The 18,570-nt window shown below is 40.0% G+C and overlaps 1 protein-coding gene across 12 annotated transcripts in view; it reads left to right on the plus strand.

Annotated features, from left to right (window-relative positions):
* The window catches only part of dysf (dysferlin, limb girdle muscular dystrophy 2B (autosomal recessive)), a 143,610-nt gene extending 127,396 nt beyond the window's left edge, over window positions 1-16,214 (plus strand). For all 12 annotated transcript variants that reach the window (XM_059003626.1, XM_059003647.1, XM_034014296.3 and 9 more), the window contains 12 exons: window positions 482-573; window positions 1,695-1,865; window positions 2,842-2,984; window positions 4,460-4,599; window positions 5,138-5,226; window positions 5,606-5,701; window positions 7,288-7,429; window positions 8,229-8,328; window positions 9,027-9,205; window positions 9,557-9,666; window positions 10,461-10,608; window positions 12,243-16,214. In XM_059003626.1, coding sequence (XP_058859609.1) covers window positions 482-573; window positions 1,695-1,865; window positions 2,842-2,984; window positions 4,460-4,599; window positions 5,138-5,226; window positions 5,606-5,701; window positions 7,288-7,429; window positions 8,229-8,328; window positions 9,027-9,205; window positions 9,557-9,666; window positions 10,461-10,608; window positions 12,243-12,356 — 1,524 coding nt within the window. In that variant the 3' untranslated portion in view covers window positions 12,357-16,214. The remainder of the gene's footprint in view (window positions 1-481; window positions 574-1,694; window positions 1,866-2,841; window positions 2,985-4,459; window positions 4,600-5,137; window positions 5,227-5,605; window positions 5,702-7,287; window positions 7,430-8,228; window positions 8,329-9,026; window positions 9,206-9,556; window positions 9,667-10,460; window positions 10,609-12,242) is intronic.
* Window positions 16,215-18,570: the final 2,356 nt, after the last annotated feature.

Here is an 18,570-nt window from a genome sequence, read left to right on the forward strand (position 1 = left end):
ACAATTAGGGATGAAGTTTTCAGGTTTTATTTTTTATCACATGAGGTCCCTTTAAACTTATTTTGAGCCGATTCTGTTTCCTAATTAAACTCAGAAAAAGCTGTTAATTGCAAAACAATGCCACTTGTTTTTACCTTCATATCTTGACTGAGCCTGATTCTATTTCGCCTTATTTTTATTTCAAACAGACGTGGCAAATTACATTAATAGCTCATCGCTGATCCTGATTGCATTTCTTTCTTGCAGTTGCCTAGTTTATCAGAACATAAATACTGTAGATCGGTAGTGTAGTATGAAGCATTTATTATTTTGCTTAACTTCAGAAATCCCAATTTTATTTCTTCTCTTTTTCACTCTTATTATTTTATTTTACCTTTAGTACTATGAATAGCTTACAGCATTAGCATTATAAACCTATTTTGTTTAGTTTCCACCACTTTAACTCAGTGTGTGATTATTTGTGTTGCCTTCCCCCTTTCAGTGTGACCCCTATGTCAAGATCTCTTTGGGCAAGAAGTCTGTCAATGACCAGGACAGCTATATCCCCTGCACGCTGGACCCTGTCTTCGGAAAGTATGATTAGATTTTATTAAATCCTTTAAAAAAAAATTTGAGTGAAGCATGCTCTTATCACCAACCAAACAGGCAATGGTACATGTAGCAATACTAAAATGAACATTTGTTTAATGACAAACATTTTGACCATACTGTCATTTAAATTAAATTGAAGACACTGAGAAATACTATACATTAGACACATTTGCATGTACCACCATTTATGTGTCTTTTATAGTTATGGATGATATATGTTAGAAACTGTACATGTCATCTAATAGGAGTGCACTGAAAGTGCAGTCAATTGCTACAGATCAGCAGAGAGTGTAATTTGCCTACTTCTTAACAATTCTGTAACTTCAGTTATACTGCACTAAGCATTGCATTGGAAATTAACATTCTAATTTAACTCAGCATGTTGAATTTGCAGTTGGGTTTGGACGAATAACATGGCTTAGCAGCAAATCATATCGCTACAGTAAATTTACATTGTGATTGCAGTAGGTGTTCCTAGTAGTGAATTAACAGAGTTAAACACAGAGTTAAATGCATTTTACATTCATGGCTGGTTTCACAGACCCTGATTAGCACTAACCTTGGACTACCTTACCCAAGATAACATTAGGTGGTCCAAGATTAGTGCTAATCAGGGTCTGTGAAACTGATCTTCAGTGTAGTTCCCCTTCACTGCACTTACTATAACCTGCCTATCAGTTCACAATCAGGTCCTTTTCATATATGAGTACTATCTGGGGCCACCAGAGGTCACTAAAACCTTAGAAATGGAGTGCCACACTGCTGCACCAGTCAACCAGAGAAATACTGTACTGTATGCATGTTGATCTAAAAACTCAAGTCTAATTCAGTATTATCCTGAGAATTTCCTTTTGTGCACCTCACAATTTATCCCTAAACTTTCCTTTCTTCTTCTCCTGGTCTCTTTCTCCCAATTCCCCCCTATTTCCCATCTCTAAACCTCTGTTCTTAATCACTGCTCTTGATTTCCAACCTCTCATCTATCTTAGTCCTCTGTCTCATATAAATCCATTCCTTTTTGGAATAGCTTTTCTCCTGTGCATTCTGTGGTTCTCTCTCCCCCACTCTCTGTAAATGCTGCTAATGCTCCTCGTGTTTCCTAGACTGTTTGAGTTGACATGCGCGCTGCCGCTGGAGAAAGACCTGAAGATCGCACTGTACGACTATGACCTGCTGTCTAAGGACGAGAAGATCGGGGAGACTGTCATCGACCTGGAGAACCGCTTCCTCTCCAAATACGGGGGGCGCTGCGGGCTGCCACAGTCATACTGCCTGTGAGTACTGTGTAACGGGCAGGGGCTGACACCTGTTGGTGAGATGAGGTTAATAGCTTTATAACCCAAGCTCTTTTGCATAGTTGTAAAGATGCTCGTCTGTAGTGTGCATGGTCATCGGTTAGGGTTAGGAACTTACACTTGGGTTTCAGAACTACACTGAAGAATATTATTGAAATGATCAGGTGCCAGGAGTTACAGCTGCATTAAGCAAGGGAGGTTCTGAAACCCAGGAATGGGTGCAGGGTTAGTGCGAGGTTATGTCAGACTGTGAGAGCACTACAGGGCTAAGACTTGCAAGAAATTAGCCAAAACAAACTGCAAATCCTGTGAAGTACTCAACTGCTTTAATGAGTTGTTTAAGGACAGGGTTTTTTTTATTTTATTTATTAAATAAAGTTGATATTGGTGAATCGCTTCTCATTTGGCTGCTGCTAATTTCTTTAGCATAAAGATCCAAAACCTTTTTCAATTAAACAAAACAGACTTTTTATATTAGGGCCTAGTTTTAGCAGCAATTTTTGTTGTCAATTTTCATGAAACAGTTGTGCCAGAGGACCCCTTATAGTAAATACAAGGATAAAAGCATACACAGAAGGGGTGGCTATACCATTGAAAAAGATGATAAAATGAACTTGCAAGGCAAATGTTTGTTATAAGCACGGGAAAAGAATATGAAACTGCAAAATGACCACATAAATGTACAATTCCCATACCCTATGACAAATCCATATTCCCAAATAATTGGGCTGTTTCAACATAAGTCATCAAAAGCAGGACGCAGTTGTGACAATTGTAATGACTTTACACTAAACATCTTAAAAGGTATTTAGTCAATTATACAAACCATTAAGCCCCACTGCCCTGCAACCTTCCTATGCAACATTGATAGGGTAGTAGCTCACCCCTTCTTTTACACCCAGGTCTTTGTGCTAATCCTGCCTCTTTGATGAAGTTCTTTGTTCTCTGAATTCAGGTCAGGGATGAACCAGTGGCGAGAGCAGCTCAAACCGTCCCAACTGCTGCACCACTTCTGTCAGCAGAGAAACTACAAGCTGCCAGTGTACAAGCATGACCGCATCAACTTCCGAGGACATGAGTACACTCTCACTGACCTGGGTGAGGGTCTCTCTCTCTGCATTCATTCATCTTCACACAGTGTTCTGGGAAAAAAAAAATAACTGTGAATAACAATTTAGATTTAAAAAAAAAAAAAAAAGTTATCCAACTTGGATTTTGGCTGTTGCCTGTCCCTCAATAGTAATTTGTGTGAAGAAAAAAGAAGTGGTCAGTATTAGATTGGTTTCTATATTAAATAGGTGTTTTTTTTATTTTATTTTAATTTAGAGTGACCAGTTATTATTTGTATTTATTTTCCCCCAATTTGGAATGTCCAATTATGTTTGTTCTCCTCACTGCAGCGAGTCCCCACACAACACAGACGTTCTGAGGACATGTGAGCATCCTCCGATCTCACAAGCCTAAAGCCAGAATTGCTTTTACGCCGAGCAATCCAGAGCAGAGGTGGGCGGGCTATCGATCCCGGAGAACAGAGACCAGCCCTGCCTCTTATCCACTCTGAATGTGCTCGGTGTCTGGCCAGTAGGGTTCGCTGTTGCGCGATGAGGAGAAGCAATCCCTGCTGGTTTCCCATCCCCCACCCCGGGAGCGTCAGAGCCAATGTGACGCCCCCCTCGGGGTCCCCAGCAAATTCAGCCTCTTTGCACAGCCTGGACGCGAACTGGCACTGTCCAAGCTGTGTGACTCATCCTTTTAGGAGGCAGTGTGGTCCAGTGGTTAAAGTCCAGCGCTTGTAACCAGAAGGTCACCAGTTCAAATCCCACCTCTGCCTCTGACTGACTCACTGTGTGACCCTGAGCAAGTCACTTAACCTCCTTGTGCTCCATCATGCGAATTAGATGTTAAATCAGTGTCCTATTTTAAGTGACTCTGCATATAATGCACAGTTCACAGCCTACCTCTGTAAAGCGCTTTATGATGGTGTTCCACTATGAAAGGCGCTATATAAAGATAAAGATAATAATTCTGTGCTCCCAGCGGCAGCGCTTTAACTGGATGAGCCACTCGGGGACCCAGATGTGTGTATTTTAAGCTTAACTGTATACTGATAGCAGTTTTAAAAATCTAAATAAAATTTTGAAAGTAATTTAAGGTGATCTCTTTGCAGAGGGTTTGTTTTGAAAAAATAAAAAAAACATTTAGCATGTTGGTGTTATAAGAGATGCATAGTAATAAAGGTTGCCTTTATGTTGAGGTTGTCTTGGTACTGAGGGTTTATTGTGATTCTCTTTGTATTTCTGGTGTATGTCTGGGCCTGTGTATATTAATAAACCTTTAGATTGAAATGTGCATCTATTTGGCTAATGCAGGGTCACATAATCAAAAACTGTGTGCTATTGTCCAAAAAATATTGCCCTCTGACGCCACCCCAAAAAAACATGACAGCGGACCGGCAACAGCTTCACAGATTTCTCTGAATTAATATTTCTTTAATAAGACTTTAATAAGGCATCTTTTGACTGCAGTTTTCACCTAATTTGTATATTATATAATGTAATTCTTTGTGTTTGTAGAGGATGTGAAGCCCCCTAACCCTCACCTGGGTCCTCCAGGGGAGCGGCTGGCGCTGTACATTCTCCGCAAGCAGGGCCTGGTTCCGGAGCATGTAGAGACCAGGCCTCTCTACAGCCCCCTGCAGCCCGAAATTGAGCAGGTGAGAGCCAGGACTAGCTGCACTGTACAGGCTAGCGAGTGTAACAGGTAGTGCTGGGTGTGTGTACTGCCGTTAAGAAATTGTCCCATTGGTTAGATGAGAAGAGGTTAAAAGCTCTAGAACCATGAATGCAGACAAGCCCGGCTCTTTTTGCATTGTGCTTAAGATGCTCGCTTGCTTAAAAAATATTTTAAATCTGAATCCATTATACAGTAGGCCACAATTGCATCTTGGCATGCATCATTTAAATGTATCCTTAGGTTTCGATGTGCCTGTTGGTTTTTGTTATGAGCATTTATACTAGAATATCGTAAAGGGTCCTATACGATACAAGCTCAATTTAAAATGGAATAAATAATAACAAAGCAAACAGCCAAAATAAAACGTGTTACATACCTGTACAAGTGCACCCATAACTCTAAAGCACTTAATCAATAAAGTGTTGTGTTATAATTTCAATTACTGTTGGAACTGCACATCTCTGGTATAGTTGTTTTCCCTATCCAGTAAGTGTAGACATATTGTTTCACACTCACAGGGGAGGCTCCAGCTCTGGGTCGACATGTTCCCAAAGTCTCTTGGCCCTCCAGGACCCCCATTTAACATCACACCACGCAAGGCAAAGAGGTGAGACACCAGCCTGTTTGTGTGACTGAGGCCTTACAGAATATACTGAACTATAAGCATTGATGCTCATTTTGAAATGGGGCTCCTTCTCCAGTGCTGGGATTAATGATGTAAAGATGTAATGGATGTTTGAGCCTATACACTATTTTTACAGATGTCAGTATACATTTTAATTTATGATAAAACATAACAGGTATGAAATCCACTGCATTGGATCTCCTCCTAGCGGCTGATGAGTTAGTAATACTGGCATCAGAATAAGACACGTACTTACTGTATATTGAATGGTCAGATGTTCATCTTTGAACCTGTCAAGTTAGTGTTAGCCTGCTGTGCCACATAATCCTCAGCGATATTTTTTTTTTTTCTCACCTTGTAGGTTTTACCTGCGCTGTGTCATCTGGAACACCAGCGATGTTATACTGGATGATGTCAGTGTTACTGGAGAGAAGATGAGTGACATTTATGTGAAAGGGTAGGCGACTTCTCATGGGCCATACTCAGGGTTAGGATTTGGGGCTGAATCTTGAAAAAAAAAAAATCAGGTTCCATACTGTAAGTTTCTATTTTTTTGCACAGGGATAGTACACAAGTGCACTTAATGATACAACATCAATACTAGAGGCAGTCCAAATATGCCAGAAAATATGCAAAACAAATACAGACATTATAAGTAGATACCTGCGTTGTTCTGCGGAGCACCTTATGTGTTTATTATTTGTTTTAATAATGGCTTTGTCAGGAGTTGAGTGGATTGGGTGACAAAGTGAATATCCAAACAGTAATTATTCTGTAATCTGTGGAGGATTGCGAATTCCATGAGAGCCTGCAAGTTCCCAGATTTCACAGCAATTCTGTTATCCGCAGATTTGGACTGCCTCTACTCATGACCCTCCCTCTCTCCACTTGCTTGCCATATAGTGATGGAGCACATGCTCATTTATAAGTAAATACATTGTGTGAAGGGTCTCTTGTTATAAGGAGCCAGTGTGGTCCAGTGGTTAAAGTCCAGGGCTTGTAACCAAAGGTCCCAGGTTCAAATCCCACCTCTGCCACTGACTGACTCACTGTGTGACCCTGAGCAAGTCACTTAAACTCCTTGTGCTCCATCCTGCGGATGAGATGTTAAATCAATGTCCTATTGTAAGTGACTGCATATAATGCACAGTTCACAGCCTACCTCTGTAAAGCTCTTTGTGATGGTGCTCCACTATGAAAGGCGCTATGTAAAATAAAGATATTATTGTTATAAGGGAGTCATCTTTTGCACTTTGGGCTTTGGCTGCGCAAACTGTCTGAAATCCCCTATACAATAATAGGAAACCCTGCACATGATATTAACTTTATATAAATCAGAAAAACTAAGACTGTACTCGGGAACTAACCTTACAAAAAAAAAAAAACTATATATATATATATATATATATATATATATATATATATATATATATATATATATATATATATATATATATATGCTGTGCAAAAGTCTTAGACATGTTGCATTTTTCTACTCTGATGCATTATGAGCATCAGCAATGTACTCAAAGCCTCCACTACAGTTTTTTATTATTATAACAACCTTGACTTGCAGAAATAGGAAAAACATTGAGTGAAATAGCTCGTATCACTTGATTTTCAAGGTGCGGTATCCGAAGCATAATCATTAAGTACAGAGAAACATCATCTGTAATTGACAAACCCAGAAAGCACAGGTGTCGTTGTCCATCCATCTTTTTAGAAGTACTGGAATTTCAGCAAATCCATAACAGTACAAAAAAACTGTCCCGGTGAATGGGGATCCATATGGTCACCCTACTGTAGGTATGGGGTTGTTAGGAAAGACTATTACCTGATGTTGAGTCTAGGGTACTGGTTGCCTCAAGGCTGGTTGTGCCCCAATGCCCTGGAATATAAACTACAAGAACAAGTGTATTGACAAACATTGAAAAAGCCCTGAGGGTTAAAAAGCTCTGGTTGTAGCTGGAGGTTGTCTCACCATCCTGGATGCTGTGCTTGCTGGTTAGAGGTTGTCTCACAGTGATTGTGCTGTGCTTGCAGTTGGATGCTGGGCTATGAGGAAAACAAGCAGAAGACTGACGTGCACTACCGCTCTCTGGGTGGAGAGGGGAACTTCAACTGGAGGTTCATCTTCCCCTTCGACTACCTGCCTGCCGAGCAGGTGTGCACCTTCAACAAGAAGGTCAGTGTCTGGAGTCTGAGCAATAATAATAATCATCATAATCATACAGAATGTAGCTTCTGCAATTCTGATCCTTGTGGTAGTTTGTCAACTGAGCTAAAATCCAGCACTTTAGGGTAATGATATAAAACTGACTCAGTCGAAATATTTAGTACAGTACATTTTCAAAATACTGGTAGTACATCTACAATAGGCTACCCTACTCGTCCATATTTTCCATGACATAATATTCTTAATAATAATAATAATAATAATAATAATAATAATAATAATAATAATAATAATAATAATAATAATAATAAAACAGTCTAATAACCAGACAAATGGAGGGGTTAGTGTAAGTGTGAGTGGGGCGGGGCTGGGCACAAACCAGCAACCACGTAGACCGCAAGCAAACATCTTAACCAATGTGAAAAAAAAAGCAAGACTTTTCTGAACTTGTAACCTTATCTCACAGAAAGGGGTCAGAATCCATAACAGCAATAGATCACACACCATGTTACATAAGCATAACTGACCCTGAAAGTAACAACCATGCGCTGCCTGAAAACTACTGCAAGCGCCTAGCTTTGCCTGCTTTAAAAGACTGTGTTGTACAAAATTACATTTCCAGACTAGGTGGGGTTCTGCTTTTTTGTGACCATTTTTATATTTTTCAACACTGCTTTTTATTTTTTGTATATTTGTGTGACTGTGAGGTTACTATTGTTTAAGCTCTTTGCTGTTACTCTGCCACACAAGGTTCTAATAAATATGTGTTAATGATGGTGCTGAGGATACATGTTATTGTCCCCGACAGGAACACTTCTGGAGCTTGGATAAGGAAGAAACCAAGACCAGCCCCAAGCTGATGATTCAGATATGGGACAACGACAAATTCTCCTTTGATGACTATTTGGGTAAGATCAGAATCCTCTTAAATCTGTTGAGGTAAAGACAGTGGTATGAATGCAAAAATACATGATGGAGCAGACAAGCCAATATTTTTCTTACCAGCATGTTTAATGGGGGAGGAATTCATGGTTACTGTAATTTATGCCTTTACTCATGAATTGATTAATTAGTGTAATTTACTTATTAGATAGATTTAATTAAGTTTATTTAATTGAGTCATTTATTTTTGTAATATGCATTAAACATTACCGTTGCTATGGATAGCTTTGCATTGAAAGCCACTATTGTGGCCATTGTAATATGAAACCAACAGATGCGTTGGAACACCTAACAGTGCGTAGTGTAAAGTTACATTTGTAAAGTAGACAGTTTAGTCATATCCAGACTGGGGGACGGGGAGGGGGTCATAAATCCTTATATACGTTTTATTTTTCAGGTGTTCACAAAACACTATAATAAATCACTCCCTTTTTACAGTAACATGTTTGTTTTTGAACCGACTCTGGTTATTAGTCGTAAGAAATTAATCTGGTCATCTGGTCGGAAAATATTCAGTTTTCATGGCGTTCCAATGAAGAACCCCAGTAAAATCACATACTCACAAAGGTTAATGCTAGAACCTAGTAATAAATCAGAGGTGACAAACCTGTGAACAAAGGTGCCTCAGGTGCAGTCGTGGCTCAGATCCTTGCTTTGTCCCCAGGTTCTGTGGAGTTGGACCTGAACAGGATGGTGCGTCCCTCGAAGAACCCAGAGAAGTGCACCCTGGACATGTTGGAGCAGTCCCTCTGCCCAGAGAAACTCGTCTCGCTCTTCGAGCAGAAGACCATGAGGGGCTGGTGGCCCTGTGTAGGGGAGAGCAATGGGGAGAAGATAATTGCAGTGAGTAGGACGTTGATCCTACATTCATCTGTACTGTATTCAATATTAACTAATTTTAAAGAAACAGAACATAGATCGAACAGCATCAGTGCAGATGAATGTACCAGGAGCTAGTATTGCATGCAGAATTAAAGACTCTAAACCTACTTAAGATTGAATCACGTTCTGCTGAGGTCCAGCCTGAGCTTGTTACATATACATATACACTACTTACATATACACTGTTGCTAATCAAACTTTTAGTAAAATCTGGAATAGGTGAAACTACTTTGCAATAGGAGACTTATTTCCATCCCTGGATGGGGTTGCTGCTGCAATGCTGACAGGGTCCTGATGTCTTTGTTCCTGCAGGGGAAGGTGGAGATAACTCTGGAGATCGTGTCTGAGCAGGAACGGGATGAGAAGCCTGCTGGACTGGGCAGAGAGGAACCTAACATGAATCCCAAACTGGAGGACCCCAAGTGAGTGCGCCAACATGCTCACAGTTCATTTCAAATCATCATTAATCAGTGGACACTTTTAGGACAGCAGGCTTAGTAAACCATGTAAAGAAAATACACGTAGTATTCAATCCAGAATTATCTTGACCGAACCATTTGAAAATATTGTCATTGGGGCTTGGTGAAATTATGGAGGATTGTAAGTTTCACAAAAAATGCTTATGTCATTTAAAGTTTCTAGGGGGTGGGGGGTTATACAGAAATTTTCAGACGGGAATCACTTAACTTAAATACTTCACAGAAATATCCAGCCTTGTTTAAAGATTTTAATTTCACTCTCCCCTAATTATTATGTGCATATCTAACATTCAAATTTAATTTTAAACCAAAGACTGATTTATGTTGGCATGCAATACTAAACGTATTGATGGAAACACACTGGACTGACTCCAGATTACTTTCAACTCAGTCCGAGTGGCACAGTAAATCTAGGCAATAGTGGTTATTAATTGGAATTATTTAATAACAGGCACAGCAGAAATAAAGGGATTGCATACTCAGCCTCACACAATCCCAACCACGGTCCTACAAGTTGATAGTGAATGGTGATGTAATGTATCTCTTGATTCACATATGATGGTAATGGAATATAAACCACATGATAATCATCCACATGTGGTGTAGCCTTCCTGAGAATAGATTACTATAGGTAATAAACATATTTGAAACAAGAGTACAAGCTGGCTACTAATATATCTTCCAATCACATGTTCAAAAAGGTACGTGTTAACTTGTTGTGTGCCTCCCTCTGGCAGGCGCCCTGAGACATCCTTCCTGTGGTTCTCCTCTCCATTTAAAACGATGAAATACATCCTGTGGAGGAGGTTCAAGTGGATCATCATTGCTGTCATCATCATTGTCATTCTGCTGCTCTTCCTTGGAGTCTTCCTCTACTCCTTCCCGGTGAGTCACTCGGGCAAACATGCCTTAACCCTTCTTTCTTTCTTTTTTCTTGCTTTCATAGATACTGTATGAAACAGATTAAATTAGCTAGAATGCTCGTGAATAAAACAATCTTTGCACTGGTCTTTGCAAGAGGTTTGTTGAGTGACGTCAGTACATTTAAAGGAGTAGTAATTTAATACAAATGGTATCCCTTATTCCAGCATACACCAACTCGAATGCTTTAGTGATATAAATATGATGATGTGAGAACCAAAAAGTTAGCGATATTGAAACATAAGAATTTCAATATTGGGTTAATACTGCCAGGTCTTCATTGTCTGACCGCTTGTGGGGAGCTGGGGGTTAGGGGGTCCTCTCGTCAGTGGTCAAAATCTTGAGGAACATGCAGAAGGTATGTGAAACCAGGCACATAGAGGGGAATACAACAAAACAAGGAACTGCTGTGGAAACCCGATCAAACAGCTCAGTCTGCACAGCAGAGGAAACAAATTAAAAAGATCCCACATCGTTAATCACGCTGAAGGTTTCGGTAATTCATGGAGCCTGTTTCAACCCTGCAGCCTTTTGGGTTTACCTTTTAGTGCAGGAACACAGATTTGATTGCTAGAAAAACAATAAACATGGATCTAATTTATGTGTGTATGTGTAGACCTACTGTATGTACTACATGTGTGCATGAGTTAACATTCACTACCCATGATTTATGAATTAGACCCCTCCTTCCATTTAGATGTTGTGCCAGCCTGGGATATTAAAAGAAGGGTATCGTTTAGGGGACCACACACACACTATATGTACAATAAAGGACGAAACTACCTTTGTGCAGTCATGTACAGTGGTAGTTTTTATTACTACAGTACATATGTTTAAAAGGCAGCGTTATGTTTTGCACTGCTGTTATGGATACATCGTTGACACAAGGTTAAAAGCTCTAAAATCACACCTGCAGATAAGCCTGGCTCTTTTGTATAGTGGTTAAGGGACTCGCTTGTAGTGTTCGTGGTCATAGGTTCTTGTTCAGTCTCTGCCTGTTATATAATTTACAGTACCACTTCTTAATTACTTTAATAGTAATGCCTTTATTGTAAGGCTTTTATGATCCTCCAACACGTTTTGGGACAGGTGAATAAGTGCAAAAAGGCTTTCTAGGTTTAGGAAGTTTTTTGCCTGTTTTACTTGGAATGAATTCTTAATGCTCTATGTGTCTTGGTATCCCTGAATATATAATCGTCCCATCTTGAAATACATGCAAAAGATTTGAATAATCACATGTACAATGGTCCCCGAAACATCATCTGTTTACTGCCAATGCAGAACAATTGGTGGGACCTTTTTATTCATTTTACCCCATAAATGGTTTTCTGCTGTGATGACTGGCAAGACTGGTACCACACTGAAAGTCTTGGCATTAAAAACTGCTAAATAAAGCCCTTTCCATGTGTTTGAAGTATAATTCTCTATTGAATATGCTATGATAGTTTAATACCTGACTGGGCTAAAAAGGTTTTATCCTGATATTTTGTGCCATATATTCCAAAAACCGCTGCAGTGCTGGTGAAACATTTACTATCTTCTTATTTTTTCTGGTTAGTCATACTGTATTAACAACATATCACTGTCCTCCCATACAGAACTATGCTGCTATGAAGTTGGTGGGACCCTTTGCAAAACGAGAGGCCGATGAGACCATCAGGCCTGTTGAGAGACGGGGGGGTGAGGAGCCACTAACATCCCTTGGAGGTTAGGAGCTGACCACTGTAGAGACAGCTCAGGACTGCGTCAGTGCCATGGAACTCACAAAGGCAACTGGCAGTGAACTCTCATGTTCAGACCTTCATAATACATTTATGTGTTTTATTTTGTTGTTTAAGTTTCATAATCTACATAATGTGCATATTGGTTTTCTTTTGCTGACACTCTCTGAAATGCAAGAGTTTTCAGATTGAATGCATGCTTTCCTATGATGGGACACTGGCCAGGAGATCAGTGAATTCTACATGTGAGTAAGAGACAGCTTGTAGAACAGCCATAATAGCTGTAGCTTCATGTCATACCCTTGAAAACAATGGATACATTGCAGCATAGGCTAGCGTTATTATCAGGCAAACCGTGTTTACCATTTATTTGTTCCAAATACCCAAAACGTTATTGTTTAGATACAATACGTGCCTTTAGTATTAACAATGATAGGCAATTGATCTGATTACCTCACCCCTGGAGATACAGCCTCAGACTGATACACTGATGGTCCATGATGATCCTGGCGGTATTGGTAGCTTCTCTGTCTGTGTATGCCTCTTTGCCTGGTATTTATAATATAGTAGTCTCAGATCAAATATGACCACAGTTTATTTTTGTTATCTTACTAATTATTACCGTGTTAAATTTCTGCACAGGCTTTATCACTTATTCCGAAGTCACCTCCAGCAATCTGATTTAACATTACCAACACATTTTCTCTCATATGATTACCAACACATTTTCTCTCATATGATTATCAATACATTTTCTCTCATATGATTAGCAATGCATTTCACTCTACAGGTGTATTGTGCCAGGAACAGATAAGGTATGCCTTACCAACTAATGTAAAAACGATGTCGGTGTCGCGTCGGTTTTGTGCGCGGCTGAAACCGACACCGACACGACACGATACCGAAGGATTTTGTTTGTCGGCGGGTTTTCAAACATGTCGGTCTAGTGTGTGGTGGTCTGAACACACAAAGGGCTACATTTTCAAAGTTATTTATCCCAATTTGTCATTAGCAGAAAAATAAATAAAAAATCAGAAAGGATAATTGCACCCAATAAAGTTACCAAACCAGAAATAAACAACTAAGACTTCTAATTCAGGACTTGAATGAAGTATTATGGTTTTTTTTTTGTTTCCATTCATAAAATAAATTGCTCGAATGACAACTTGTGGTAAATAGGTTTGAGAATCTAGACCGAAGTGTTGTACCATTAAGCAAGAATAGATTGACAAGCAGTTCGATAGGCAGGCAGTTAAATTGGCAGAGGGAGGTCAGCAAAAGAAAATGGCAAAGACTTTGGATAAGGTAATGCTTTTCCTGTGACCATATGAGGTGACCACCCACACACTACAATACTGTATCTAGACCTTGGTGTTTTCTGTGATTAACCACACATGGGGCCTGATTTTTAAAACTTGGTACATGGATTTCTTACCTCCACACACCGAGTAAACTCCTAGTCTCCATGTTGCTTGGGTCAGGAGAAAAGCTGATTTCTTTCCCAGAGGTCCTTGATATAATAATTTTTTGGTGTCAGTTATTGTCCCTCCTCTATGAAGCCCCCCCTTCCTGCGTATGCTTGGGTAAGGTATAGTATTGGCTTTTTCGTACTTTCATTCTTTGTTTTGTTTGTAAAAACAAAAAAACAAACAAAAAAAATATTATTATTATTATTATTATTAGTCGTAGTAGTAGGGATTATATAGTACAGTGCTCCCTCGCTATAAGTCGGGTCTCGGCGGACCCACAATATGAGCGTTATAACCGAAGCGCATTATAAATGGGGGAGGGGGTAGAGAGCGCCACGGGACACATAAAACACACATCTGACTAAAATACAAAATAACTCCGTCTTTATAATGCACATATAGAGAAGCAAAAATGTAACATTCCAAGAATTCACCATGCATAAAGCACCATATAATCAACGCTGTATTTTTTACAAAAAAATGTAAAAAAAAAAAAAAGGTAACATTCCCACTTGTGGATCATTTTAATTAGCAGTTTTTAAACTATAAATAGCCTCGCTAAACGGCGGTTGGGAGTTCAGTTCAACAAGCAAACCAAGTGCAAGTAGGAGAGCGGGTCGGGCGAGGGGAAGAGGGAATGGGCTCGCCCCAGGTTCAGCTGCCGGAGTGGGGCTGAAGCAAAGCTGAAGCGCCTCGTCTCCCAGAGAAAGCTGCAGCTCCGCTCACAGAAAAAAAGTAAATACATTAGGAAAGATAACCACGTAATAGGCCTAATATTTATTTAGTTATAAAACGAATGCTGAATAAGATGTCTGGGTTATAAAGTGCCAGTGCAGCTTTTCTTCAGTTTAGATACTGTATCAAAAGGGAGAGACAGAAACGAAAGTTAGACTGAGAAGTTGTTTACAGTTTGAACAACACTGATACTGTATTTACTGTAGAAATATTGCATGAATCACTAGTATATGGAATTGGGGGACATGCTGTAGGAGCGTTATATCTGAGGCGTGTTATACGTGAGAGTCTTACAATGAGGGAGCACTGTATATCTCTTTCGTTTTCTTCTAGCAATTGCTAGTTTTTCTTTCCTGGGGCTATCGATCTTTCTCACACACATGCCTTCTGTGTGTTCAATGTGTGCTTCTCCTCTCTCACCATCTTGTGGTTGAGAGGTTTGTCTAATGTGTGTTGACATGTCAGATACACCAACACATAGGGGGAAAGACTCCTTCACCCCCAGTTTCGTGTGCTGATAAGTCTCGCCCTTCATCTTCAGCTAAAACATCAACTAAAAGACCAAGTAGTTCCACAGAGCACCAGAGCTCTGCCTGGTCTCCCCCTAGGAAGAGAACGAGTAAATCCACTCATTCCCACGGCAGCAGGGAGAAAGATGGACCAGCTAAAACAGCGGTGGCCATTACTGAGATTCCAACCGAGGCTGCCCAGCCTGCGACTTCACAGGAATGAATGCCCCCGGTAACTAAAGATATATTTTTTCAGTGGCTGCAGGAGTTTGAAAACCTGTACCTCTACAACCAATAGCCCCGGTGGCTGTTACGGGGACTGCAGCAGCTTGGAGTACACAAAAGCAATTCTACTCTGCTGACACACGCATCACGGGAGACGATAACGTCATGGACTCTGATGATGACGTTTCAGTAGCTGGAGAGAGTACTTCAATGGTATATACTAATGCAAAGGCGGTTTTGAGAAGTCTGGCTATTAGTGTTCCTCTCTCAAGGCCAATAACCAGGGATGCACCAAATCCAGGATTCGGTTTCGGATTCAGCCTGAATACCTAGTTTTTGAGCAGGGTTCGGATTTGGACGAATACTTACGAATCCTACATCTGCCCAAACACACACCCTTTTTAATACATCCCTCCAATGTGTGCAGTTCTTCTTTAAATAAGACACAAATCCGGTATTGAACGTAACTGTTGTATTTAATAACAGGTATTGAAGAACAGAACATGTTTGATGAACTCTGTCGCAGCTATCAACTCCCTAAATTACTGGTGGCGCATGCACTAAACATGTCACGTAGCTGCTGAATGTAAACATACCCCCCACCCCCCCCCACCCCATATGCAACACAGCACAGTCACATCACATTTTTCATGGAGTAAAGTTATGCAGTAAACCTGTAATATATATGCTAACGGCAAACTGTTGTAGACTTTTGTGCTTTGTTGCTTTGTCTGTGAAACCTGTTCCAGAGATCATACTGAGATTTAAAAAATATATAATAATATTTCAAAATATATATTTTTTGTAACTTTACAACTGTCAGATGTGCAAGACATTGTTGAAAAATATGCTTTAGTAAATGACATTTTACGTTATTGTAATGTGCCAATACAAGTTGAACCACTTGGGAACTGCTGTGTTTTATTAAAATAATTTTAATAAATTTGATAGGTGTTACACAGTCGGTGCATTTAAATCAACATGGGTTTTATTTCGCAGGGAGATTCAGGTCACTCATCACAGTAATCTTTTCCTCATCGCTCTCAGATCAGTTGACACGGGTTGAAACATCATTAAAGAAAATAGTGGGTTATGGCAAAGATGCAGCTCTCCTTTCTTGTAAAGTAAACGATTCTGTATTTTGACATTTCTTTTGTGTGGGGGGGAGGGGGCTAGCGGTAAAATGTGTAAATTTCAAACTAAAATTTTATTCAACGATATATTTCCATTCGTTAATAAAAATACTATTAACTAAAAGGCTCAAAACTATAGGTTGTATGCGTGCCTTGTTAGTATCTGCCAGTCTGTCTTTCATTCAACAGTTTCCTTCAGTTTTCTTGACAATTTTTGTAGATTCGGTATTTGGTTTGGTAATCGGACGAACCTTTTGAGATGGATTCGGTATTCGTCCGAATCCCAAAAACTTGGATTTGGTGCATCCCTACTTTTAAGTATCAATAACTATCAAACTCATGCGGCCAAATTTCAACATAAACTGTGGAGCCAGGTGTCTGCTGCCCTACAGACCCCTACCCCAGAGAGCATCGAACTGGCTATGCAGCTTGCGGAAGAGGGGGAAAATACTGCAGATCCAGCTGCAGATGGCATGTGATGGCATTGACAACAATGCTAGGGCTCTAGCAAGTCTTGTCTCTTCAAGATGGGTTCTGCAGATGAAGACATATTCCGTAACTCCCAAGTCAAAAATTATGGAATTACCATTTCAAGGGGACTTTGTTTGGCACGGATCTTAACCCTTTGAGTAGTGAGTTCTAAAATGCCCTGCCGGCCCTACGGGAGTAAGTTTTTTTTCTGTCTTCTGCACGCGCTTGATTATTACGAGTATAACGTACAAACAAGCTGGAAGGTATTTGTTTGTTCAGTATGTATGTAATGAATACTGACGAAATACAGACAAAAGAGAAATGTATTGATTTAAAGTTAATTAAATAACTATTTACACACATCACATAGATAGATATCGATACATTTTGTTAGTAGGCTTATTAGCAGTTTATTTACATTGCTATGAAATATGTAAACAAATAATTTTTACCGTAAATAAACAACAAAACAACAGGTAGGCAATAAAAAATAAACAACGGCGTGGAACAACCACAACATGACCTAACAAAAAAAAGAGAGAGAGCGAGAGAGACATGAATAAATCATCCGGGTAAACAGGTGGTGGGGGAGAAGAGAGTGAGTGTCAATAATGCTTCAGCGTATGATAGTCCTTGAAGCATGGGGCAGGTTTCTCAGGCGGGTCAAACCACTTAAGGCCCCCAAAGAAACATATCTTTCCAGAATGGAACCTCAGTCTAGTACTGAATAGACACATGGAACCATGGTTTGAACCCATGGCAACATGCGACCAGAAATTCCTGACATGAAAGACCGCATTCATGGTAGCAGTAACATCAGCAAGAAGGATAGGTACAGAGCTACAAGCACTGATGCACCCAATTTCCAGATTTTCAAGGACAAGATTTCTGCACACCTAATCCTCAATTTCTATCAAAAGTGGTAACACAGTTCCGTCTAGATCCAATCATAGTTTTTCCTGATTTTTTTCCGAAAACCGCACAAATCAAAATCAGAGGCCAGACAGCACTTAATTGATGTCCGAAGAGCATTGAATTTCTATATTCATAGGACTATCAGGACAACATTTTGTAGCTTTTAACTTGCAAGCTCAAGGCAAACTTGACTCTCAACAGACAAGCTCAATCTAGGCAAAGTCTAGGTAAAGTACCTTGCTCAAGGGTACAGCAGCAGTGTCCCCCACCTGGGATTGAACCCACGACCCTCTAGTCAAGAGTCCCGAGACCTAACCACTACTCCACACTGCCGCCCTAATATCTAACCCACCACCCTTTTTCACTTCCTATGGTAGAGGTCACTCAGTGTGTGTTCATCATACGAGGTAAGAAGATGAAGGTTACCTGAATGATGAACTCTACCTCTTCTTTTTTTTTTGGTTTCCCTTATTGTTGAGTTTGGTTTGGAAATTTTGACATCGGGGGGGGGGGGGGGGGGGGGGGGAATCTATAGAGCACGGACAATAACTGACATCAAAAAAGGATTATATTAAGGATCTCTGGGAAAGAGATCGGCTTTTCTCCTGACCCAAGCAACATGGAGACTGGGAGTTCACTCGGTGTGTGTTCATCATTCTACAAAGAAACCATATTACAGGTAATTTTTGTCTTTTAGTGAATTTACTCACTTTCATCAATTTAAAAAATAAACATATACTTTGTTTTT

Source organism: Acipenser ruthenus, chromosome 2, assembly GCF_902713425.1.
Source record: "Acipenser ruthenus chromosome 2, fAciRut3.2 maternal haplotype, whole genome shotgun sequence".
Taxonomy (NCBI): domain Eukaryota; kingdom Metazoa; phylum Chordata; class Actinopteri; order Acipenseriformes; family Acipenseridae; genus Acipenser; species Acipenser ruthenus.